The sequence below is a fragment of the Mobula birostris genome, chromosome 31 (assembly GCF_030028105.1).
Source record: "Mobula birostris isolate sMobBir1 chromosome 31, sMobBir1.hap1, whole genome shotgun sequence".
In the NCBI taxonomy this organism is placed as follows: domain Eukaryota; kingdom Metazoa; phylum Chordata; class Chondrichthyes; order Myliobatiformes; family Myliobatidae; genus Mobula; species Mobula birostris.
The window spans coordinates 22,675,793-22,702,200 of record NC_092400.1 but is presented as its reverse complement, the minus strand read 5'-3'; the positions used below and the strand labels follow the sequence as shown (position 1 = coordinate 22,702,200).

General features: G+C 42.0%; 1 protein-coding gene across 7 annotated transcripts in view; it reads left to right on the top strand.

Annotated features, from left to right (window-relative positions):
• LOC140190981 (E3 ubiquitin-protein ligase DTX1-like) overlaps positions 1-26,408 on the top strand; it is a 303,658-nt gene that overhangs the window by 252,315 nt on the left and 24,935 nt on the right. For 6 of the 7 annotated variants that reach the window (XM_072248001.1, XM_072248004.1, XM_072248006.1 and 3 more), the window contains exons 3-4: positions 18,401-18,462; positions 20,702-20,863. In XM_072248001.1, the coding sequence (XP_072104102.1) occupies positions 18,401-18,462; positions 20,702-20,863 (224 nt within the window). Of the gene's footprint in view, positions 1-18,400; positions 18,586-20,701; positions 20,864-26,408 lie in introns of all 7 variants that reach the window. The other variant, XM_072248000.1, reaches the window with a different exon arrangement.

The following is a 26,408-nucleotide window of genomic DNA, read 5'->3' as shown; positions in this document are numbered from 1 at the left end:
TGTACCGCTGCGGCTAAGACAACAAATTCACAGCATAAGCTAGTGGTGTTAAATCTGATACTGATTCTGATAGGAGCAGAATTAGGCCATTTGGTGTTTCAAGTCAGCTTCACCATTTGATCGTGGCTGTTAGATTTTTTTTTTCCCCTCTCAACCCATTCTCTTGCCTTCTGCCCATAACTTTTGACATCCTTACTAATAAAGAACTCCTGAAAGTCCTGACTCTAAATTTAACTCTATGACCTGGAATCCCCAAACAATGTAGTCTCCCATCTGTGAAACTGTTAATTTGAAAATTTCAACTAAATTACAAACTTACCAGCGGACAATCATACAATGCTAAGTGCCAGGTCAGAGGACTGGACAGAATTTATAACAGCAAGTAACAAATAACTCAAAGGTGAAAAAGGCAGATAAATTAGAATGAGATAAAGCTAGCCAGAAATCATATATAAGTCAATGGTTGATGGATTAGGAAGATGCAGTTCGTGGAGGGAAGTTCTGAGAAACTGGTGTTAGTGACGATCTCAAGACTGGTGGTGGGGTCATGGTTTTGTGGGAAGTCTGAAGAGGTGTCAGGGAGCTGGCATTCAGGTAAAGGTCACCAAACAACAACAGCACCAGACTTGTCATCATGTGTATTTGAGGACAGTATTTTGGTTGGTCCCATGTGAATGGAATTCTGCAGTATCAGAGCAGGACAGATCAGTGTTTGACCAATTTATTTGGACTTCTTTGAAGAATTGATAGAGTGCTGTGCAAAAGTCTAAGATATATATATATATATATACACACACACACATATATATAGTATATTGATAGGATGCCTAAGACTTTTGCACAGTACTGTAGTAATTTTATGTATTGCACTGGATTGCTGCAAAAAAAAATTTCATGACATATGTGAGTGATGATAAGTGTGATTCTGATATGGGTCTCTATTATGGACTGAGAGTGGGAAGGGCACAGGGAGAGGGGAGTCCTGGTTGGGAAAAGGGGAAGGGAGAAGGGGGAGATCGGGAAGCACCAGAGAGGCATTTTGTAATGATCAATAGACCAATTATGTGGAAACAAAAGACCCTCTGCTTGCTGTCTCAGGGCTGGACGTCTCTATACCCATGCCACCCTCCTCCCCACCCCCCCCCCACCCGGGCACTCCTCTGCCACCAGTCCCATACACCTCCTGCGGTACACCACCCTCGTCATTCCCAACACCCAGCAGATTTACAAACTCGCTCTCCGCTCGATGTTGACTAATAGAGTACCGTGCAAGTCTTTGGCACCCTAGCTATACACTATATATGGGCCTAAGATTTTTGTATACATACAAAACCCACACACATACACATGTATACCTTTTGCATAGTATTGCATGTGCTAAGGATAAAAGAGATGCTGTAATATGGATTTCCAGAAGGCATTGGATAAGGTGACACATCATTGTGAAAGATAACAATAGATGAATCCATAACCAGGAGTCTTAAAATTAAAATGCTGTCTGTTTACAGCAGATATGAAACAGCTTGTATCCTCTTAGAGGGGTGTGATCCTTTTAAGTTCTGTTTTTCAGGCAGGGATAGATAGAAGGCAAAGTTACCATGGAAAGGCTGGAATATTGATTAGGTTACTGTCAGATAAGCTATGAACTCATTAAATGGTGGAGCATTCCAGAGGGACCAAATGTCCCATTGCTGGTCCTAATTCATATGTTTGCAGCCTTCTAAACTTCGAGAAATAGTCTGCTTATAATTTCAGGTACATTCAGTTTACCTACTTAATACGTCTTTGGACTGTGGGAGGAAACTGGAGCCCAGAGACGTACTGGGTAGGTTATTTGGTCATTGTAAATTGTCCCATGATTAGGTTAGGGTTAAGTCGGGGTTGCTGGGGCAGAGCAGCTTGAAGGTCCGGAAGGGCCTATTCCACATTGTATCACTTAAGTAATTGATTGATTGAATTTCTTACAAAGCCAGTGTATCTCTTTAGAAGGATATGCTGTTTAGAACTGGACAAAGTATTGTAAGTTTGATCAAACCAGGGCTACGTAGAGCTGGTGCACAGATTCTACCTGCTTAGATGTTGTTCAATTTTGCTATTAATGGCAATGAAGATAACAGGAAATACCATTTCCCTTCAGCTGTGTTTAAAAGACATAATCATAATTTCCCAGGTAAGGAAATATTCGGCACAGCTTTGTGGGCCGAAGGGCCTGTATTGTGCTGTAGGTTTTCTATGTTCTATGTTCTAAAAGTTAGACAAAGCCATTGTTGATTGTAAGAACACACTCAAAAATGCTTTCATCAAATATGTTAAAGCTACACCCTCAGGTATCATCGTGTCCTGCCAGCTTCTCATTACTTTTCAAAGACGCAAAGATTCAAAGTACATTTATTATCAAAGAATGCATAAGTTATACACCTTGGAATTTGATTGCTTACGGACAGCCACAAAGCCAGAAACCCAAACAACTTAATTTAAAAAAGAAAGACCGTAACCACTGCACTGCAGAAGAGGGAAAACACACACACAAAAAAGGAGTAAATGACAGCATTCTGAAACAGACTGATTTCTTCGATCTACTGCCAGAGCAGCTGAAGCAGGCCCAAGGTGCAATCTCAGTCCATCATACAGTATTAGCAGTACAAAAACGCAGCGAAACTCGCAGAGACGACAGACGCCGGAGCATTTCACAGCCTCAGCGCTGCAGGCAGAGGAATGAACACCACGGCAGAGTGAGCAAAATCAGCCCGACGCTCACCTCTGATCCTGACACTCGGGCTTTCCCGTCTATCTGGACCAGAGTTTTAATTGTCCAAGCACTGGGTAGTGCCTTGCTCTCGGACCCGGATCCTGACACAGCGACACACTTGGGCCGCGCAGCCTGAAGCCATTCTCGATATCGCCAAATCAGCTCGGCGCCTGTAGCATTCCAACCTTTCACCCAGATTAGGTGGACGAGCATCAAACCTCTTCCACTTCGACTACTCTCCAAATCACTCACTCCAACTCCCTCTGCGACCCCGTGAACACGTTGCACTTTGGCTTTGTGATGCATCCGCACGGCCCACCCTTCCAATTAGCTTCACCTTGGCCTGCTTCTTCATTGTTTGGGGTGGTAGTTTACCAAATTTACCTCAGAAAAGGCGTTTTTAGACAAATTTCTTGCCTTTTGAATTGCCAGTGAACTGTTGCACACATTAGGTAGCACCATCTTATACCAAAAGTTTATGATTTGGTAAACTTTAATCTTCAACATATTCTTCTGAAGCACTAACTTCTTTAGACTCCATATCTAACTGAAGTATTATACACCTGAAACCACATCTTAATGCTCTTGATACATTTCCTGGAATATCGTCATCACCATTATGCGTCATGTCATATGACATCATCATTATGTGCCGTGTCATTTGATGTGGGCAATCATGGTCCCATCACCATGATTGTCCTTGGCAAATATTTCTACAGAAGTAATTTGCCATTGCCCTCTTCTGGGCAGTGTCTTTACAAGATGGGATGCGCTCGCCTTTATCAATATGCTTCAGAGGATGAAGTGATTGCAAAACCAGTACCACCTGCTCATATGGCCATTCCCCACCTGCTCCCATGGCTTCACGTGACCCTGATCGGGGTGGGGGGGCTAAGCAGGTGCCACACCTTGCCCAAGGGTGACCTGCAGCCCTGTGGAGGGAAGGAGCACCTTGCACCTCCTTTGGTAGCCACCCCAAAAAAATCTGGAATATAGCGCCTCAACTGATGATGCTGCACTTGAACCTCAACCATGTTTTATAAAGCTTCATTAATACTTTCGGCTTCACCACTTCTCAGCTTGCTCTGTTGCCTTCACATGCATTGTACTCCCAATGAACACCCAGTGCCGCTACTCATTCTTGGTCGCCATAAGCGATCAGTCCTCATTTATCTTCCATCTACATGTCTTCGACCTTTCTCCCCCTGTAATCCTGCATCGGTCAAGTGGGTCAGTGGCATGCACGCCTCAGAAGATTCTATTTATACAATTAATAAGCTGTCAATTAGATTACGGTATCCTGTATCGGGCTGTCAGCCACAGGAAGGGTGTAAAGAATTTAGAAGGGACGCAACACAGATTCACTAAAATGCAGCTTGGTATGAAGAAGGATGTTAAGATGGAAAATTTATTTTTAATTAGAGTGGTGTTGATCATGAGGCAGTATAATGAAAGTGTTTAAAATCAAGAAAGGACGGGGTAGGTTAGATTCAAGCAGTCTGTCGTTACTGGTGGGACTGAGGACAAGGAGAACAGGAAATGATTCAAGTACATCTATTATCCAAGAAAGCATAAATTATGCAACCTTGAGATTGCCGACAGGTAGCACAAAGCAAGAAACTCGAAGGAACCCGATTAAAGAAAAAGAATAAAAATAAAAACAAAAGACAGCACCCAACGTGCAAGAAAGTAAAAAAAAACACAAATCATGCAAGCAATTGAAGCGAACAACATTCCAAACCAAATTGAGTCTTCAGTTCTGAACCCCAGAGCAGCCCAGAGTAGGCCTAAAACCTCCCTTATCAGTTTGTCATATTAGCAGGCATGAGGCACAGCAGCAGGGGCAGTCTTCATAGCCCCAGCCTCATGGAGAGAGGAGTGACCATCACAGAGAAAGAGTGAAATCAGCTCTCACCCCAGATCCCAACATTCAGAGCAGAGGAACGTCTTTGCACAGAAAGCAGCGAGATAGCGGAATTCAAAGTTAGATATTTATTTTATTTATTGAGATACAGCACTGAATAGACGTTTCCATCCCTCCAAGCCACACCGCCCAGCAATTCCCCAACTTTAATCCAGGCCTAATCATGGGACAATTTACAAAGAACAATTAACCTACCAACCAGTACATCTTTGAATTGTGGGAGGAAACCAGAGCACCCGGAGGAAACCCACGCGGTCATGGGGAGAACGTACAAACTCCTTACAGGCAACGGCGGGAATTGAACCCGAATCGCTGGTACTATAAAGAGTTGTGCTGACCACTACACTACAGTGCCGTGGGGCCAGGTCAGAAACTATGCTCAGAGTCGGATCTGAAGGGAGGATAGATGAAGAGAGTGTGTAAATGTCATCAGAACTATTTGCTCGAGTGCAGAGAAAATACAAGGATGGCCCTTTTCAATGAACCAGACTTGCTGTTTGTTTCACAAGTGCTGGTAATTCAATCAACGAAATGTAATGCGTGGTTCTAGTATAGGCTGTCGTTGTCCTCCTCAAGTAAAACGCCTTTTGGAACAACAAGCAAAATATTTTTCTTACAACCCCTTTTTGAATCTGATATCTCAGCAATTGTTGATTTATGCTATATGTATATATATCAATAATTAGTCATAGTGAAACCATCTATCATGCAAAGTCTTGACCCAGAAATAAACTTCAGTAATCTGAATTTGCATATAAATAATCAGATTTGACATCAACTCATTTTAAAGTTGGAATGGTTTATTAAACAAGATTTCCTGCAGTGGTTGAGAAATCTTGCCCGTTGTGCACTTATAATTGGAGTGACGATGTCTCAGTTATTCATGTTGCAAGCTCTGGGAATCTTTTTCTAACAGTCCTGATGAAGGGTCTCGACCCAAAATGTCGACTATGCACACTTTTCCATAGATGCTAAATGGCCTGCTGATTTCCTCCAGCATGTTGTGTGCGTGGCTTTGGAAATATATGATTGTTTGCTTCAAATGTTTATGCACAAGCTGGTGTAGCCCAGATGTGCAACCTTCGGTGAAGAATATCTCTATATTGCTCTATAACAACACCCTCCTCTGCCCCCTCAAACATTCTTTGAAACTTGACCGATCAGTCATGGACAGCAAATAAGCAAAGATTTTTTGTTTTTTTGAGGCACCACAAGTGGCCAAGAACAGTATGGTCACGCAGGAATAGGGAATTTTGGTTAGTGCAAAAGGCCACAGTGAGCATAGAGGCGGATAGGAGGAGGAATACAGAAAATCAATTCACCGAACAGTGTTTAGTCTTCCCAGGAGGCCGCATGGTGAGCAGACGTTTTAGTGTTTCAGACTGGAGAGAGTGCTGGCGACTTGCTATCTCCTCAAAGAGTGTGTGTGAGGTGCCCAGCTGATGGAAGAAAGGGAATATTATTAAATAAACTAATAAATGACAGTGCATCATTGTCATCAGCCTACCTGGCATCAAGGACAGATATGAGAAAGTGGCCAGTGACATCATGAAAGATCCATCCACCCTGCTGTTGGACTGCTTAGAACCTAGAACACTACAGCACAGAAAACAGGCCATTCAGCCCCTCTAGTCTGTGCCAAAACTTTATTCCGCTAGTCCCATTGACCTGCACCCAGTCCTTAACCCTCCAGACCTCTCCCATCCACGTATCGATCCAATTTATTCTTAAAACCTAAGAGTAAGCCCATATTTACCATGTCAGATGGCAGCTTGTTCCACACTCCCACCACTCTCTGAATGAAGAAGTTACCCCTAATATTCCCCCTAAACCTTTCCCCTTTCACCCTAAAGCCATGATTGCTCATATTTATCTCTCCTAATCTAAGTGGAAAGAGCCTACTCGCATTTACTCTGTCTATACCCCTCATAATTTTGTAAACCTCTATCAAATCTCCCCTCATTCTTCTAGGAATAAAGTCCTAACCTGTTCAACTTTCCCTGTAACTCAACTCCTGAAGACCCGGCAACATCCTAGTGAATCTTCTCTGCACTCTTTCAATCTTAGTGATATCCTTCCTATAGTTAGGTGACCAGAACTGCACACAATACTCCAAATTTGGCCTCATCAATGTCTTATACAACCTCCCCATAACATTCCAACTCCTATACTCAATACTTTGATTTATGAATGCCAGGATGCCAAAAGCCTTCTTTACAACCCTGTCTACCTGTGACGCCACTTTCAGGGAATTATGTATCTGAACTCCCAGATCCCCTTGTTCCTCCGCACTCCTCAGTGCCCTACCATTTACTGTGCATGTCCTACCTTGATTTGTGCTTCCAAAATACAACACCTCACACTTGTCTGCATTAAATTCCATCTGCCATTTTCTGGCCCATTTTTCCGGTTGGTCCAGATCCCTCTGCAAGCTTTGAAAGCCTTCCTTGCTGTTCACAACACCTCTAATCTTAGTGTCATCAGCAAACTTACTGATCCAATTTACCACATTATCATCTAGATCACTGATATAGACAACAAAACAACAATGGTCCCAGCACAGATCCCTGAGGCACACCATTAGTCACATGCCTCCAGTCTGATAAGCAATCATCCACTATCACTCTCTCTCTTCTCCCACACAGCCAATTTTGAATCCAGTTTACAACCTCTCCATGGATACCTAGTGTCTGAACCTTCTGAACTAACCTCCCATGTGGGACCTTGTCAAAGGCCTTACTAAATTCCATGTAGACAACATCCACAGCCTTTCCTTCATCTACTTTCTTGGTAACCTCCTCAAAAAACTCTACAAGACTAGTTAAACACAATCTACCACACACAAAGCCATGCTGACTATCCTTAATCAGACCTTGTATATCCGATCTCTCAGAACACCTTCCAATAATTTACCTACTACTGATGTCAGGCTCACCAGCCTGTAATTACCTGATTTACTTTTGGAGCCTTTTTAAAACAACGGAACAACATGAGCTACCCACCAATCCTCTGGCACTGCACCCGTGGCTAAAGACATTTGAAATATTTCTGCCAGGGCCCCAGCAATTTCTACACTAGTCTCTCTCAAGGTCCAAAGAAATATCAGGTCAGGCCTGGGGGATTTATCTACTTTTATTCGCTATAAGACAGCAAGCACCTCCTCCTCTTTAATCTCTATATATTCCATGACACTACGGCTTGTTTCCCTTCCGTCCATATACGCTATGCCAGCTTCCTGAGTAAATACTGATGCAAAAAAACTGTTTAAGATCTCCATCTTGTGAGGTTCCACACATAGACGACCACTCTGATCTTCTAGGGGACCAATTTTGTCCCTTACTATCCTTTCACTCTTAATATACTTGTAGAAACTCTTCAGGTTTACCTTCACATTATCTGCCAAAGCAACCTCATGTCTTCTTTTTGCCTTCCTGATTTTCTTACTTTAGTATTTTCTTACATTTTCTATACTCGTCAAGTACCTCATTTGTTCCTTGTTGCCTATAGCTGCTATACACCTCTCTCTTTTTCTTAACCAGATCGCTAAGATCCCTTGAAAACCAAGGTTCCCTGTGCCTGTTGACTTTGCCTTTAATCCTGGCAGGAACATGCAAACTCTGCACTCTCAAAATTTCGCTTTTGAAGGCCTTCCACTTACTGAACACATCCTTGCCAGAAAACAACTGATTCCAATCCACTCTTCCTAGAACCTTTCTCATTTCCACAAAATTGGCCCTTCTCCAATTTAGAACTTCAACTCGAGGACCAGACCTATCCTTATCCATAATTAACTTGAAACTAATAACATTATGGTCACTGGACCCAGAATGTTCACCGACACATACTTCTGTCACCTGACCTGTCTGGTTCCCTAATAGGAGATCAAGTATTGCATCCTCTCTCGTTGGTACCTCTATATATTGATTTAAAAAACTTTCCTGAACACATTTGACAAACTCCAAGCCATCCAGCCCTTTCACAATGTGGGAGTCCCAGTCAATATGTGAAAAGTTAAAATCCCCTACTATTACAACTTTCTGTTTCTTACATCGGTCTGCTATCTCTGTACAGATTTGCTCCTCCAATTCTCTCTGACTATTGGGCGGTCAATAATACAACCCTATTAGTGTGGTCACACCTTTCCTGTTCCTCAGCTCCACCCATATGGCCTCTGCAGACAAGCCCTCTGGGCCGTCCTGCCTACGCACAGCTGTGATATTTTCCCTGACTAGTAATGCCACTCCTCCCCCTTTCATCCCTCCCCCTCTATCACGTCTGAAACAAGGGAACCCCGGAACATTAAGCTGCCAGTCCTGTCTCTCCTGCAACCAAGTCTCACTAATAGCAATAATGTTGTAATCCCACGTGCCAATTCACACCCTAAGCTCATCTGCCTTACCTACAATACTCCTTGCATTGAAGTAGATGCACCTGAGAACATTTCTATCACATACAAACCTTTATTTTCTGTCTGTACATGCAGTCTTCGCATGACCTTTATCCTCCTCCACTTCATTATCTACTCCAACACTCTGGTTCCCCTCCCCCTGCATATCTAGTTTAAACCCCCTGGAGCAGCACTAGCAAACCTTCCCACAAGGGTGTTTGTCCCCCTCCATTTCAGGTGCAAACTGTCCCGTTGGAACAGGTCCCACCCTCCCTGGAACAAAGCCCAATTGTCCAGAAACATGAAGCCCTCCCTCCTGCATCATCTCCTTAGCCACGTATTTAGCTGCATCATCTTCCTATTTCTAGCCTCACTAGCACGTGGCACGGGTAGCAATCCTGAGATTGCAACCCTGGAGGTCCTGTCCTTCAACTTTGCACTTAACTCCCTAACTCCCCTTTCAGGACCTCCTCCTTCTTCCTATCCACGTCATTGGTCCCTACATGGACCATGACATCCGGCTGCTCACCTTCCCTCCTGAGAATACCGAGACCTCGATCCGAGATATCGTGGACCCTGGCACCAGGGAGGCAACAGACCATCCGGGATTCTCGATCTCTCCCACAGAACCTCTTATCTGTCCCCCTAACTATCGAATCCCCTATCACTACTGCTCTCCTCTTTTCCCTCCTTCCTTTCTGAGCTGAGGGTCCAGTCTCGGTGACAGAGACGCGACCACTGCAATTTGTCCCTGGTAGGTTGTCCCCACCAACAGTATCCAAAATGGTATACTTATTGTTGATGGGAACGGCCACAGGGGTGCTCTGCTCTTTCTGTCTGTTCCCCTTCCCTCTCCTGACAGTCACCCAGCTACCTGCCTCCTGACTTTTAGTGGTGACTATTTCCCTGAAACTCCTGTCTATTTCTGCCTCACGATGATCCGAAGTTCATCCAGCTCCAGCTCCCTAACTCGGTTTGTCAGGAGCTGCAGCCGGATGCACTTTTTACAGGTGTAGTCATCAGGGACAATTGTGCTGTTCCTGACTTCCCACATACTGCATACAGAGCACTCGACTGCCCTAACTGCTGCCTCCATTATCTACTCCTAAGTTAATTAGATTAATTAAAGGAACTCACCCGGCCTTACCTCACTGGGAGCAAGCTCGTTCTCAGCCTCTGCTCGCCGAAGCCTCAAAGCTCCACTCCTACCCTGAGCCACTCACACACTGGCCGCTCCTCTTCAGTTACCCCTCCTTTTATTTGTCCCTGCCAATTACCTCAAGTACTCACTCCCTCTAATCAACACTCTGATTAACCCTTCAGTTGCCCTCCATGCTTTTAAAGCACACTCACCTCAGCTCTTCAGCTGCTTCCCAGCACTCAGCGCTCTCCCGAGCCCCGAGCTCCTCGCTCCTCCTCCTGCAACGGTCCCGCGATCGCACACCCATCAGGGATGAGGCTACATAGCAGCCACACTAAGACCACCAGCCTGAAAAACAGTTACTTTCCCCCAGCAGTAAAGCTGATCAACACTCCCACCCACAAACCCACCTCTCCACATTCCCAACCGCCACTACTTTATCATTCCGTCAGTCACCTTTATATACAGACACTCCTGTGCCCAACATAACCTTACAGACATACAATCAATCTAAATATATAAGCTCCCTTACGCATTTAGTTAGTGTGTTTTTTATATTATGGTGTTCTTTATGTTATTGTGTTTTTTTTGTGCTGCTTCAGATCTGAGTAACAATTATTTCATTCTCCTTTACACTTGTGTACTGGAAATGACATTAAACAATGGTGGATTTTGAATCATGGAAGATTCACTGCCAGCCAACAGCATCCAGTTGTATTTGTTTATGTTCGATTTTTTTTTGAATGAGAAGGTCAGTTGTTTTTGTCTGACACGTAGTAATGGAAAAGCCGGGCTTAATACATGCGTACGTGCCTGCAGGAGTGGCTTGTTTACGAACGAAAATGTGGCTGATTCCCTGTTAATCTCTACACATGCCACATTACGCACAAGGCTGGTTGTGATGTCACTGAAGTTACGGTGATGGACGGGATTAAACTGCTTTATAAAACTAATCTAGACACAGCCAGTGACTCACAGGGTGGTTTGTTTTATACCTGCATCCATTTAAGGAAAGAGCCATATCTGAAGGGGAACATTAGTACACAATTCCAGATTGCTGCTTTAAGGAAGATGAAGATTTCTTTGCAAAGGGGGTAAGTGCTTTCAGTGGTGGCCGCTGTTGTACTCCCAGACGTACGGCAGCTGTCTGCAAAGGTCCTTTGCAAGATGCATTGTTTCAAGCCACAAGATTGCCGCTTGATTATTCGGAAAGAGTTTGAGAGTGCTCAGATTCTGATGAGAGGCTTTCTGGGCTCTAGTGTTGCCCAGAGATATGGAGAAAAATCAGGCTGTTAAGACAGAAACCACCAAGGTACAGTCAAGCCCAAGGAGTTTGTTTATAGCGGGCTGTCCTTGCCTTGAAAGAACAATTATGTTGTTGAAGTCTTGTTGAGTGGAAAGATTAAACACTGGTAAATCTTATGCCAAGGAATCGTCTGCATGAATCTGGATAATGTGTGGATGAGGCTTTCTTGCATGAAGGTCGGTCATTTGTCTGACTAATCATTAATTCAAAAATTTTAATGCATGCAGGGATAACAGTAACTTCCCCTTGTTTATCCACCCTCAGCTCCAAATGCAAGGAGTCTGTGGACTATTTTGTGACTGAGAATAGCTAATCAGCTGTTGCTTCACTCTTCTTAGTCCACAGGTCTGAACTTAGTCTAAGGTCTCTTCTGTACCATTCAAAAATGTGCAACCCACCCTCCAACTTCCCCTCCCACCTTGACTACATACATGGCCCACCTATTGCTTCCTGGTTCCTTGATCTCATTCCCACAGAATGATAACTCAGACTTCTTTAATGATTGCAGTGTTGGCCAGTAGCTCTCTCTTCAGATCTGCCCCTATCACTCTGCCTCAGAAAAGCAGTGCTGGCTTTCTCTATTGTTACACGTCCTGTTGATTTTCAAATCCTCAAATATCCCAAATCCATTAAAGTGTTCCCTAGAAATTCCAAATACTTCCAGCCAGTTTTCTGTTCCTGCTCTTATGGAAGTCACAATGGCATTTGACGTGACCATTGACAAAGATAATCCATGCTGTTTCTTTCCAAACTTCTCTGCAAACTTTGGCGTGACTATAATAACTCCCTCTATTGCAACACTCTCAAAATGCTGGAGGAATTCAGCAGGCCAGGCAGCGTCTATGGAAAAGAATAAACAGTTGACATTTTGGGCTGAGACCCTTCATCAAGACTGGAAAGATAGATGAGAAGTCAGAGTAAGAAGGTGGTGGGAGGGGAGGAAGAAGTCCAAGGTAGTAGGTGATAGGTGAAACCAGGAGAGGGGGAGAGGGTGAAGTAAGGAGCTGGGAAGCTGATTGGTGAAAGAGATAGAGGGCTGAAAAAGGGGGAACCTGACAGGAGAGGACAAAAAGGCCATGGAAGAAAGGGAAGGAGGAGGAGCACCAGAGAGAGGTGATGGGCGGGTAAGGAGATAAGATCAGCGAGGGGGAAACAGGAGGCCAAGGACTGACCTATCAGAATGGGAATGGGAAGATGAATTGAAATTGGAACTCACCGATATGCAGGAGGTCTCACTGGGAGCACTGAATACAGTAGATGACCCCAACAGACTCACAAGTGAACTTCCTCTATCGCCAGGATTCTGAATGGGTCTGCACTGGCCTGGTACCATGCTTACCTATCCAGAAGATCGCCTGCACTAATATCTCATTTCCTGCTTCCCCTCAAAGATCTAGCCTTAGCCAGACCTCTTGATTTTCTCCCTCCACCCTCTCTAATTTCTAATAAAATATTGCTTGTAAACACCGACATTCTCTGCTCTCTCTGAACCATCAAACTGGCCTGTTCAGTAACAGTACAGAACGATCAGCAAAGTCCTCCAACTTAGTACTGCCTTAGATCTCAGTCACAAACTGCTTTGTCGTGTCTAATTCTATTCTTCTCTTATCCCTGGCAGCCACAGGTCACTGAAGCAGGCTGTTTTCAACTCTGGTGTGGTACGTGACTCCAAACTGACCTCTGTGCATTTCAGTCCTATCTGAACCATTTCAACATTGCCCAGTTGTTCCCCTGCCTCAGATATCTACTGCTAGAACCTTCATCTGTGCTATTACCATCTCTGGCCCTGCCTATTCCAATCAACACCCACCTGCCTTCTCCTGTTTCACCTTTCAGAAACTTGAGGTCATCCAAAGCTCTGGAATAGATGCTGGTGTAACTTGCACCAAAACCTGAACAAAAACAGAAAATGCTGGAACATCTCAGGTCGACCTCACAGCGTTCTAAAGGGGGAGGGTCAGCAGCCAGAAGCCGTGGTACGTATTGGTACCAACGATATAGGTAGGAAAAGGGATGAGGTCCTAAAGAGAGAGTGTAAGAGGGTAGGTAGGAAAGGCAAGATAAGCAAGAACTCAAGGGTAATGATCTCCGTATTGCTACTTGTACTGAGCACCAGTGAAGGTAAGCATAGAACGATTTAGCGTGGCTGAGAAACTGGTGCAGGGTCTCGGCCTGAAACATCAACTGTTTACTCTGTTCCACAGATGCTGCCTGGCCTGCTGAGTTCCTCCAGCATTTCGTGTGTGTTGCTTGGATTTCTAGCAGCTGCAGATTTTCTCTTGTTTTTAATTGGTGCAGGGGGCAGGGTTTCAAATTTGTGGATCATTGGGGTTTCTTCTGGGGAAGGTATGACCTGGACAAAAAGGACGGGTTAGACCTGAAGCAGAGGGGGACCAATATCTTTGCGGGCAGGTTTTGCTAGAGCTGTTGAGGAGGGTGAAAACTAGTTTGGTGGTGGGTTGTGGTGTGGGGTATTGGTGCAGTTGGTGTACAGGTAGATGCTGCATGTAGAGAGTCAGTGAGGAAGAGTAGGCAGATATCCTGTAGCACATTTAATTAAACCCAAGGATGAATTTCCATCTTCCTATATGATGCCACCCGATGGGATATCTGTACAGCTGCTTGGAATAAGCCCCTTGTGTCCCACTGTTCCTGTAAATCGGGGTGTCACGAACCCCTCAGTTATTGGTAAGGGTCCATGGCATCAAAAAATGTTGGGAACCCTTGCTGTAAATATTTTTGGAAAGCCTATGATCATAATACCATGGTTCTGTGCTTTTAACCAGAACTGCTGTTTATTGATTCACTGAAAGGTTTTAATTTCAATGCTGTTAAGATGATTATTTTACCCAAGTTTCTATGTTTATTTCAAGCTTTGCCAATTTTTATTCCAAAATCCTTTTTTGATAAGGTTGATTCAAAAATTTCCTCATACATATGGCAGAATAAAAATTCTAGACTAGGTAAAAGATACTTACAGAAGCCCAAAAAGGAGGGTGGCTTAGCATTGCCAAATTTTAGATTCTACTATTGGGCGATTAATATTCGTTATTTAAAATTTTGGACATGGAATTGGGATACAGTTTCAAGTCCACAATGGGTTAATCTTGAATGTAATTCTGTCTCAGGATTTTCATTGGGTTCCATTTTAGGGACCCCACTTCCTTTTGACTTCTCTAAACTGGACAAACAAATGGATAACCCAATAGTTAAATATACTCTTCGAATATGGTTCCAGTTTTGAAAATGTTTTGGACTGAATCAATTTATTTTAACTAGCCCTATTATATCCAACTTTCTTTTTCAACCTTTTTTGGATCAAGCATATTTGGTCTGGAAAACAAAAGGTATAATAAGTTTTTCTGATTTATTTTCTGATAATTGTTTTATGTCTTTTGAACAATTATCTAATAAATATAATTTACCTAGATCACATTTTTTTTTAGATATTTACAGATTAGAAACTTTTTAAATACTGTTCTTACTACTTTTCTGATTTTATATTCCACTGATATATTGGAAAAAATTTTGGATTTAAACCTTTTTCAGAAAGGTTCAATTGCAATTATTTATAATATAAGGAAAATTAATTCGGATGTTTCCAATACAATTAAGAATGACTGGGAAAGGAAACTTAAGCTTACCTTACCTACTGAGAAATGGCAAAAAAAATTTCAATTAGTTAATTCTTCCTGTATTTGTGCTAAACATGCATTGATACAGTTTAAGGTTGTACACAGGGCTTATATGTCCAAGGATAAACTAGCTCGTTATTATTCTTATATAAACCCTATATGTGATAGATGTCATTCTGAAATAGCTTCATTAACTCATATGTTTTGGTCTTGTCCTTTATTGAAGAAATATTGGGATGATATTTTTGATATTATTTCCACTGTCTTGAATATTGATTTACAACCTCATCCTATTACTGCCATTTTTGGTTTACCAATGATAGAAAAACATTATTTGACCTCTTCAGTTTGTCGGATGATTGCTTTTGTTACTTTAATGGCTAGAAGATCCATACTATTGAATTGGAAAGAGATTAATCCTCCTACTACATTTCATTGGTTTTCTCAAACTATATCTTGTTTAAATCTTGAAAAAATTAGAAGTGTCATTTTTGACCCATCTAATAAATTTGATGAGACTTGGAGACCATTTATTCAAATACTTCCACATGATGTAATTTGACCCTTGCCAAATCTATTTTGTGATTTCATTATATGGGGAGAGGAGCGGAAGTGGCGACACTATTGGTTTTATCTGAGGTATCAAAATAGCCCCTTTTTTTTCTTTAGTTTGGGTAGATTAGTTTTTTTTTAGGGGATTTTTTTTTCTCTTTTTCTGTTTTTTTGTGACATTTACTCCTTATATATTTTGTTGTTAATCTGTGTGATTTTGGGATGTTTCTAACCATGTGTTACCTGACTGTAAATTCCAATAATTATCAATTAATATAATCCCAATTATTATGTACTTACTTTTTGTAATCTGTTTGATATTGAAACTAATAAAAAAGATTGAAAAAGAAAAAAAAAGAAAGTTTCCACATGGAAGGTGGTGAGTATATGGAACAGGCTGACAGAGGAAGTGGTAAAGACAGGTGAAGTTATGACATTTAAAGACACTTGAACAAGTACATCAATAGGAAGGGTTTAGGGCAGGAGTTCCCCTCAGTTAATGATAGAGATCCATGGCATAAAAAAGATTGGGAACCCTGGTTTAGAGGGATCGGGGTCAAATGCAGGCTACAAATATAGACAACCTAGTTGGTGTGAAGTAGTTGCGCCCAGGAGCCTGTTGCTATGCTGTGTAGGTCAATGACTCCATAGTAACAGCAGTCTGAATTAAGACGTTTTCACCATTGTCTAGAAATTCAGTGATGACTTTGTAGTTTCAAGTGGATTGTCTGAGGAGGGCTCAGTGTATACAACATATTCCTCCACTATTAGGCTGACACCATTGCAAATTATACCATTGTCAGTTTAGCTCTTTTAGATATCCAGAAACTGTCAAAAGTGCTGTGTCTGTGAACGTTCCACTTTCCTTTCATCACAGGCAAAACATTCACATCCAGGCCCCATGCTGGAAATAAAAATGTTCTGCTGATAATGGCCTGCATATTCCTGTAGCTAGTGCCAGCCACATTTCACCACCTCAAATGTGATTGGCACCATACCAGCTGACCCAAGTGAGCATCCTTAAAGGGGTTGCCAGAGGCTGCCAACCTAAAGGGTTGCTTCTATGTTTGTGGGGTCAGGTCAGAGTGAAATAATAATTAAATATACGTATTTTTTAAAATATGGGGAATTCCTGTGTTGATTTTCTTTTCATTCTTGGAACTTGCTGTGATTTTTTTTGTGGATAGTTTCCCAGTAAATATTCATACCTGATTTGGATTAACTCTTTGAGATTACTGCTGATAAATGGACTTTAAATAATGTTCCACTGCATTCGTTTACATGTAGTTTAAAAATACTGTTTCCAAAATATGGCCCATGTTGCCTAAGTTACTAGTTTCTGTCTTTAAGCTCTACTATCTTAATTAGTGGAACATTTCAGCATGAAGAAGTGTACTGTGTTGCAGACTTTTTAAAGCTGTGCCTGGTTTTTTAATGTTAATGTAACCGACCATAACCTACTATCTGGAAAGAGTGAAATTTGTACATTCTCCCCGTGACCATGTGTTTCCTCCATGTGCTCCAGTTTCTCCTTGCAGTCCAAAGACCTACTGGTTGGTAGGTTAATTGGTCATTGTAAATTAGGCTTAGATTAAATTGAAGGATTGCTGGGCAGCGTGGCTCAAAGGGCTGGAAGGGTCTATTCCGTGCTGTATCTCAATAAATAAATTTTTTTTTAAAATACCTTCAGTCTTCTGGTAGAAATAATTTATTTTTAATGGAGTTGATTAGTAGTTCAGTTTCATATTTAGAGATCAAGTTGTTTAATTTTGTCACCTCAAGTTGAAATTTGATAAATTTGCTTCGAGACTTTTTTTTAAAAAAGAAATTTGACTAGAACCCAGTTAGTGCAATTTCAAGAATGGCGGGAGATAGTTGTACACTGATAATTATTCAGTATAATGGACCATACTGTTGTGATCCGAGGGCAAGTAGGGCAATATTGTAAAGTTAATGTGTGCTTGAACCATTTTGATTGGTCAATGCTGTAAATCGAAGCCTGAAGCCATGATTGGTAGTTCAGTTTGACGTTTGGATACCAAGCTTTCTAAGTTATTTAATTCTGTTACCTCAGATTTTGGAAAAGAAAGTTTGCCGGATTTGTGGAATGCTTTAGTGTTGTTGATATCCGCTGCCATATACAGCGATTTCAAAGCTCCTGAATCAATGCAGGGTATGGGCCTCCTCCCACAGTGCTGCTGGATAAGGAGTTCCTGGAGTTCAGACCCAGCAACATGGAGGAATCTGAAGACTGCAGCTGTGACTTTGCATTGACCCGCTTTCCTCCCTTTTCACAGTACAGTCTTTTATTGCTAATCAGTCATGGCTTCAGCAGCTTTCTTTAAACCCTTTGTGACATTTTATGAGTCTCTTTATCGGCTACAAGTAACATGATAGATCTCAAAAATCAGCAGACAAAAGCTAACGGGGGCATTTAGTTCACACTTATTCAAGCATGGAAAGGATCTTTTGATGGATCCTTAATCAATGCTGGCATTTGTCAATAGGCTTCAACTTACAGTATTTGACCAATCACAATGTTGGACTTCAAGCACTGCCTGAATAAATTCTTCTGAGATAGCAAATGTGAAATGTATACAGTGATTCTGATATGTAGACTGGCTAAAAAGAAAATGTAATAAATGTACTGAGAGTGAATGAAATCTGTGTTGAGGATGCTAATGGTCTGTATTTGATTTCTTGCAGGGTACCTGCCCTTCCAGTGAAAAACTTAAATGGGTCTGGTCCCGTTCACCCAGCACTAGCAGGTATGAAGCGAGCTGCTCCCTTCACTCTGCAGAAGAGTAGTCAAAAAGCTGTAGACCCAATGCAATGTGTGGTACCAGCAACAACTGATCCTAACACCCAAGCAACGATGAAGCCAGAAATAGGTAGTTTGTGCACAATCCACTAAAGCATTTTAATTATTCTCTACTGACCCCCTTCCCTTAGCCGAGCAGCCTGTATGTCTTGTGTGCTACTTCATATTCACCAGATTTGTTGTTAAAAAAAGAGGGCTGATGGAAATTAATCTCTCCACATTACCCTGTCAATGGAAGTTTGTATGTATGCAACTCTGTAATCGCTCGCAATTTAACTTGAGCAGTGGTCAAGTTGGAATGCCTTTGCTATTGCCTTAATATGACGGATTGCAGAAATTAAGGACAGTCTTTAATGGCTAATACCCAAGGGTATCTGCCAGGGACAGAAACTGACCATTGTTTATGTTCCACTATAGGATTACTGTAATCTCATCAGAAAGTAGTTTCACTTATTGATGTTGATGATCCTAATTTTAAATCAATATGGTCATTTTGACGCTAGAAAACAAAGACCAGTGGCTATTACTAGTGTGCTATGAGGCCTTTTTGAGTTCTGGATGTTTACTGTGGCCCACGGTGTTACTAAAACAATAAGGCCCCAGGTTCATTGTCCAGGCTGAGAAGCGGTGTTCACTGAAACATCTGAAGTTCTCACTAGTTCTCATTATAAAGTCTCACGGATGTAGTATGGGATCTTTAATTGAGAGACTTGGAGGGGGCTGTGACGTGCTTGGAGCTTGCATCCTTTTGACCAGAGTGTAGTTGTTTGAAGGGGAAAGAGTGAAATGTGATAAAGGGGTTCGGCGGGGGTGGGGTGATGAATGGAAAGTGAGAGCTCGAGGTGGTGACATTGTTCACTTGGCATATTAGTACCTCACCATCTCTGTTTGAACATTAGATAGTGCTGCTAATGATGAGTATGTTATTATTTGAGATCAAGAAGCTGAGGATTTAAATACAGTGCAGTATCCTGCAGTACCTTACGTGTTATTAATCCCAGTCAAAAGAAACGCATCAGCATTTCCAAAGGAAGCATGTGTGTCCCGTGCTATCACGGTCTCCTTTAATCACTTACTGTACGTTAAGCTCCATTCTGGCAGGCGCAAGCAAATTGCAAATCCCAATGAATAGACATTGAGTGAAAAGAGTGATCACTGCAGACTGTTTTAATACGCCGAGCAAGCTATTGGCACGTACCTTTAAGAAGTCATCGAGTGTCAAGAAACCTTGTCTGATTAGTCTTTTCAGACTCTAACTTTCGTTTTTTCATTATGTGCCATATCATATGACACAGGGGATCACGGTTTTGCCACGACCATGATTGTTCTTGGCAAAATTTTCTACAGAAGTGGTTTGCCTTCTTCTGGGCGGTGTCTTTACAAGACAGGTGACCCCAACCATTATCAATACTCTTCAGAGATTGTCTGCCAGGCATCAGTGGTCACATAAGCAGGACTTGTGTCATGGACCAGCTGCTCATACGACCGTCCATCACCTGCTCCCATGACTTCATGTGACCCTGATCTGGGACTACACCTTGCCCAAGGGTGACCTGCAGGCTAGCAAAGGGAAGGAGTGCCTTACACCTCCTTTAGCAAAGATGAATCTCCACCCCACCACCCATTTTCTAACTTTAGCGTGCAATATTAGCTTCCCTGCCATTATGCAGCCTTTGGCTGGGATCAGGGAACAACGTACACAGCTGAAAGTAGTTATGTCTTCTGTACAGCTTCAATTAGCTCGCCGCTGAGCAAGAAGGGAAATGGCAGCTGTGAGTTAATACAGGAATATGGTTACCGAACTATTAACGATGCTCCTGCTTGATAGGATTGTACAGTGTTACTAAATAGCTGTGTGGGTTTTCATTCAGGAAGTCTGTCTTAAGCAAATCCACAAAGGATAAACCTTAAGAATGAGTGCATGTGTAGTCTTCATTATTAAGTAGGATTTTTGAGAGATTTGATGTCATGTCAGGAACAAGCAAGTGGTCTGATTAGCTGAAATGCTATTTTGAAATAATTTGTTCAATATCTTTGAGCCAGCAAAGGAATGGTGGGAAGTCTTGGATTATTATACCCATGGAACGACTAACGTTATACTAAAATTGTCTTCAAGATGGTGACTTTTACGATTTACACTGAAATCGATTTACTGGCTAAATTATCTTCCTTGGCATTCTGCGCAGGTATGACTGGGATTCTAATGTGTGCTGCTGGGCTTCCAGTGTGCCTGACTCGGGCTCCCAAACCCATCCTTCACCCTCCGCCGGTCAATAAGAGTGAAATAAAGCCAGTGCCTGGGATATCTGGCATCTGCAGGAAAACCAAGAAAAAGCATCTGAAAAAAGGTATGTGTGGAGTGGGTGCCTCCCAGCGACTGAATAATGAGGGAGATTCATTATCGTAAGTCCTTCAGAAACAAAACAAGGAGATTTTCCATCCATGTTTCAGTGCCTTGAACAATTCAGTTTCATTTCTGGTGAAGCCATTGTGAGAAAACTGTACTAAAGGACTCAGCTAGAAATGACATGGACGCCCAGTGCGGCTGATTTATCGTGCTGTCTTTGCTCCCGTTTAATCATTCCCTTCATGCAGTCATATTGAGTAGTTTCCCTCAGTTTGGTCCGTTCCCTGATGAGATCAGCACTGCAGTCCATTTAGGAATGTAAACAGCAATATGGAGAAGAGGTTAAGCCTCCATTTCCGAAATAGAACCATGAGGAAGTTTGGTTTTTAAAGCTGTGGCACATCGCTCATCACTGCATTTAGTGTCACCAAAGGAAGCTGCTCACATGTGCAACTTGCATATAAACTAGACTGACAAAAGAGTCATGGGACAATGGCATTTTTAGGAAGCGCTCTACTCTTGATACACTTCCATGTCCCTTCCACACTATGTACCAATGTACATCAGTCCTTATTACAAGGTTTCTTGAACGGCAGGTTTTACAGAGACTGCACAGGGTTTTACTTAAAGGGCATTTGGTCTTGTGAAAGGAAAAATGTATATGCCTTGCCATCAGAACAGAATGAATTTGTTACATGCCTCCTGAGATGCAGGTGCTTTAAAAAGGGCCCTGACCACAATTAACCCATGTTCGCCATAGTTCCTACATCCAAGATGCTGACAGGGGACCCAGAGCCCTGTTTCCTTCTATTAGAGAACCTAAGGCAGGGGCTCCCAACCTTTCTTAATGCCATGGACCAAAACTATTAAAGCAAGGGGTCCATGGACCCCAGATTGCTTGGCTGAGGATATGGGCTTATAAAGAGGAGTTGGCCACCTGTAACAGAGATCTTGACACTAACGGTTGTATATTTTTGCAATTCTCTCCTGAAAGGGTGTGGTTATTCAGTTGTTGAGAACATTTATGGCTGAGTTCCATGGATTATAGGATCCTCAAGGTAATTGGAAGATATAGCGATTAGTCAGCAGAATGGACCTAAAACACAAGATGATCCAAGATCCAAATTTCTGAAAAACTTTAAAAAAGCAACAGGCAAAGAGTAAAAGCTGGAAATAATACAGGAGGGAGCAGTGGGATTGAGAGAATCAGCAGCTGGTCTGGACTGTTACAGGAATGACTACAGGAGAAAATGCTGTACATGTGGCAGATAAAATTGGGAGGTCTCTGTGTACAGAAAGTAGCAGGCATTTCATTGGTTGTATTTACAGGACAGAGGAAGTTTCTGTCTTCAGACTGCTTGAGATCTACAGTACAGCATTTTTTAAAATCAGTTAAGCTTAATTTGATGATCATTCTATCACCTTTTATTTTAACCTCTTCCGCAATGTTGCAAAAACAAAGGACCTGGTTTGTGGACTACAGGAGGAATGGAGACAGGCCTTAGCCCCTATTGACATCAATGGATCTGGGGTTGAGAGGGTGAACAGCTTTAAGTCTTTCAGCATAAACATCACCAAGGATCTCGCGTGGTCTGTACACACCGGCTGTGTGATGAAAAAAGGCACAATAGCGGCTCTTTCACCTCAGACAGTTGAAGAAGTTTGGTATGGGCCCCCAAATCCTAAGGACTTTCTATAGTGGCACAATTGAGAGCATCCTGACTGGCTGTATCACTGCCTGGTATGGGAACTGTACTTCCCTCAATTGCAGGACTCTGCAGAGAGTGGTGCGGACAGCCCAGCCCAGCACATCTCTAGATGTGAACTTCCCATTATTCAAGACATTTACAAAGACAGGTGTGTAAAAAGGGCCCGAAGGATCATTGGAGACCTGAGTCACCCCAACCACAAACTGTTCCAGCTGCAACCATCTGGGAAACAGTACCACAGCATAAAAGTCAGGACCAGCAGGCCCCAGTACAGCTTCTTCCACCAGGCCATCAGACTGATTAATTCATGCTGACACAATTGTATTTCTGTGTTATGTTGACTGTCCTGTTGTACATACTATTTATTATAAATTACTATAAATTGCACATTGCACATTTAGACAGAGGCGTCACATAAATATTTTTACTCCTCTATGTATATGAAGGACGTAAGCAATAAAGTCAATTCAATTCAAATTCATTCCTTTGATTATTAGTTTAAAAAATGATTGCCATTTCATGACACCTTTTTTTTTAAATCCTGATCTGTATCTTGTCTGAAAGCCCCCTCAACAGGAAACATTCAGCCGCTAGCCCTGTCCTCCTTAAACTACCTGCTTTCACACCTCATTTTTTTGTCCATCTGTGTCTGACTCAAATTGTTAAAAAATGCTAGAAATGTTCAGCAAGTCAGCCTACATCTAAGGGAAGAGAAAAGATCAAAGGAAAAAGAGCTCTTGTCAGATTTAGAAAAGAAACGAGAAGTTTGGAAAGCTGTATGAAGGAGGGGGATGTCTGAGAAAGGAAAGAGGGGAATATCTGAGATAGGAAAGAAGGGGATTGTGTCAGTAGTGCATTTGCTTTATTTACTGATTTCCTTGCTTTTAGGCATATACATTTTATTTAAAACCATTTTCTAACCTTTGTTGGAAACAATTATTTCTTGATTAAGGCTATGTCCACACTACGCCGGATAATTTTGAAAACAAAGCTTTTTCTCTTCGTTTTCACCTTCTGTCCACACTGAAACGGCGTTTTCAGCCCCCGAAAACAGAGATTTTCAGAAACGGTCTCCAGAGTGAATAAATCTGAAAACGTCTAATATCCATTGCAGTGTGTACGGGGTAACCGGAGCTTTTTAAAACCGCTGTCATGACGTACCGGAACAGATGGCAACAGCGCAGCATTTCATTGTTTTCTTATTATTATTAGTACTACTTTATTGTCGCCAAGGAATTGATACTAGAGCGTACAATCATCACAGCAATATTTGATTCTGCGCTTCGCAGAACCTAACAATTTCAGAAGACAGCAACGAGACTGAAGCCAGAAGAGTTAGAAATGTACTCACCAAATACTTTGACCCATAGCTTACTGAATAAATAAGTATACTCACTTTGCCCTGTTTTCTGTCCTTGCTTGTATGAAGGTGGTTTACCTATTTATGCAAGTACTTCTCTGACAATAGATGTGTAACAGCCTGATGTAACATTGTATGGAAATACAAGATAACACTGATGCAGACATGTTTTATACATTTAACAAGGTGCTTTATTAATGCAACAGAGTTAGTCAGTTTTTCAATGTTCGTCGTCAGCTGGGTCATACTGTCTGTGAACTACCTGTCGGTTGCCTCCATACACTCCGGTATTTGTTTTTTTCAGTTTTAAGTCCTCCTGCGCGAGAGCCAAGAGCAATTCCTTTTAAGTTTTTCAACTCTGTAACTGGACAAACATGCACCAATTATATCATTTCCTCTTCACTTGTTTTGTGTGTGTCCTGCGTATGCCCAATAGAAGGAGATTCGCCCAAATATCCGTCTAATGTGGACAGAGATATTTTGAAAAACGCTTAGTGTGGACGCCTATCGTTTTTACTCGAAACCAGCGTTTTCAAAATTATCCGGCATAGAGTAGACGTAGCCTAACTTAGAACTGTGCAGCCCTGCTGCATCTATGCCAGTCATCTTGCCCTAACCCCACCCCTCTGCAGTAGTTTCATACACCCCATGCCTTGCTTTTTCAGTTATCTGTCCAGGTGATAAATGTTGTTTCTGTTCCTGACAACACCACCAATGTTCCCTCTAATTAGTATGACCAATGTGTGCAAAAATCTTGTGCGATTTTTTGCCCAGTGACAACACGTGCACACTGAATTTTATATATATATATATATATATATATATATATATATATAGAGAGAGAGAGAGAGAGGTATTCATTTTAACAGCTAGCAAAACACTATCAATAAGATTTTGATCTCCTCTGGGTTTGATGATTTTTGCTCTCGTTCATCTGCATTCTCACAAAACATACATTAGCAGGCCTGTAGTGGGTAATGACGGATTTTCTCGCCATAGCTTTTGCACACTGTACATTTGTGGTTTGCTTGCTAAATGACACTTTAAAAAGTCAAGTTTCCAAATATCAGTCCACTTCTTCCTACTTGCAAATTTTCCAGCAACTTTGGCATCGCGACAATACACGCAAGTAACACCAGTTTCTGTATTATACATAAATATTTCTCGTAGCTGCACATTCCTGACCTTTCAGTGCCGCAGTTTGTGCTGTCTCATTAAGCCATTCCACTTTAAATTAACTAATAGTTCTTTTATGCTTCACGCGCATTGCTTCTTCGGAATTCAACAGTGAATCAATAATTTCTTCAATAAAAACAGTATAAATAAGGCAGTTCTAAAATCTGCAGACAAATCACAAACTCCATGTTTTCAACGCCATCCAGATCAGAAAGCAGAAAAGGAAATGTGAGTATGTACAATTGTGAAATATATTTAACTTGCCAATGAGGTAGAGGGTGACAACCTTTTGTGCGCAGTTTAAGTTCCTTCGTGCACTAGTAGCCAATGATGTGTGCACACGAACACGTGCATACCTCAGTGGGAACACTGAACACCACCATCTTTGGCAGCTCTTTCCAGATACCAACTACCGTGTGGAAAAATAATACCCTTTGAATCTCATCCCTCTCACCTTAAATCAATGTCAGCTGGTGGCACCACAGCCTGGTATAGAAACACCAATGCTCTTGAATAGAAAATCTTACAAAAAGTTGTGGTTGTGGCCCAGTCCATCACGGGTAAAGCCTTCCCTTCCGTTGAGCACATCTACAAAGGAACGCTGTCACAGGAAAGCAGCTTCTATCATCAGGGACTGCCCACCAGCCAGGCCATGCTCTCTTCTCACCGCAGCCACCAGGAAGGTGGTACAGGAGCCTCAAGACTCACACCGCCAGGTTCTGGACCAGTTACTACTAGCCCTCTTGAACCTGTGGGGATAACTTCACTTGCCCCCTCGCTGAACTGCTCCCACAGCCTATGGACTCACTTTCAGGGACTCTCCATGTCATGTTCTCGATGTTTATTTCTTATTTATCATTATTATTATTTTCTCTTGTATTTGCACATTGGTTGGTTGTGCTGATTCCTCAATTCTGTTACAGCTCTTGGATTTACTGTGAGTGCTCAGAAGAGAGTGAATCTCAGAGTTGAATATGGTGACACATGTGTACTTTGATAACAAACTTACTTTGAACTGTCATGGTAAGCAGATTACTTAGTGAGTGATAATTCCACATCAATAGGCCTACACACACAATTTTTTTTTCAGGAATCCGACTGCATTTAATTGACTGTCTTTTATCCAGTACATCAGTGTCACCAATAGAAGGTTGAAGCTGAATTTGATGCAAAAAAGAGAGTGTGATGGCACTTGCATTTATTAATATGCAAATAGTATATTTGTTCAAAGAGCAAAATTAACTATGGATTTTTCATAATCTGCAATCCCCATTTAGACTTGCAACATTTACCTCATGACC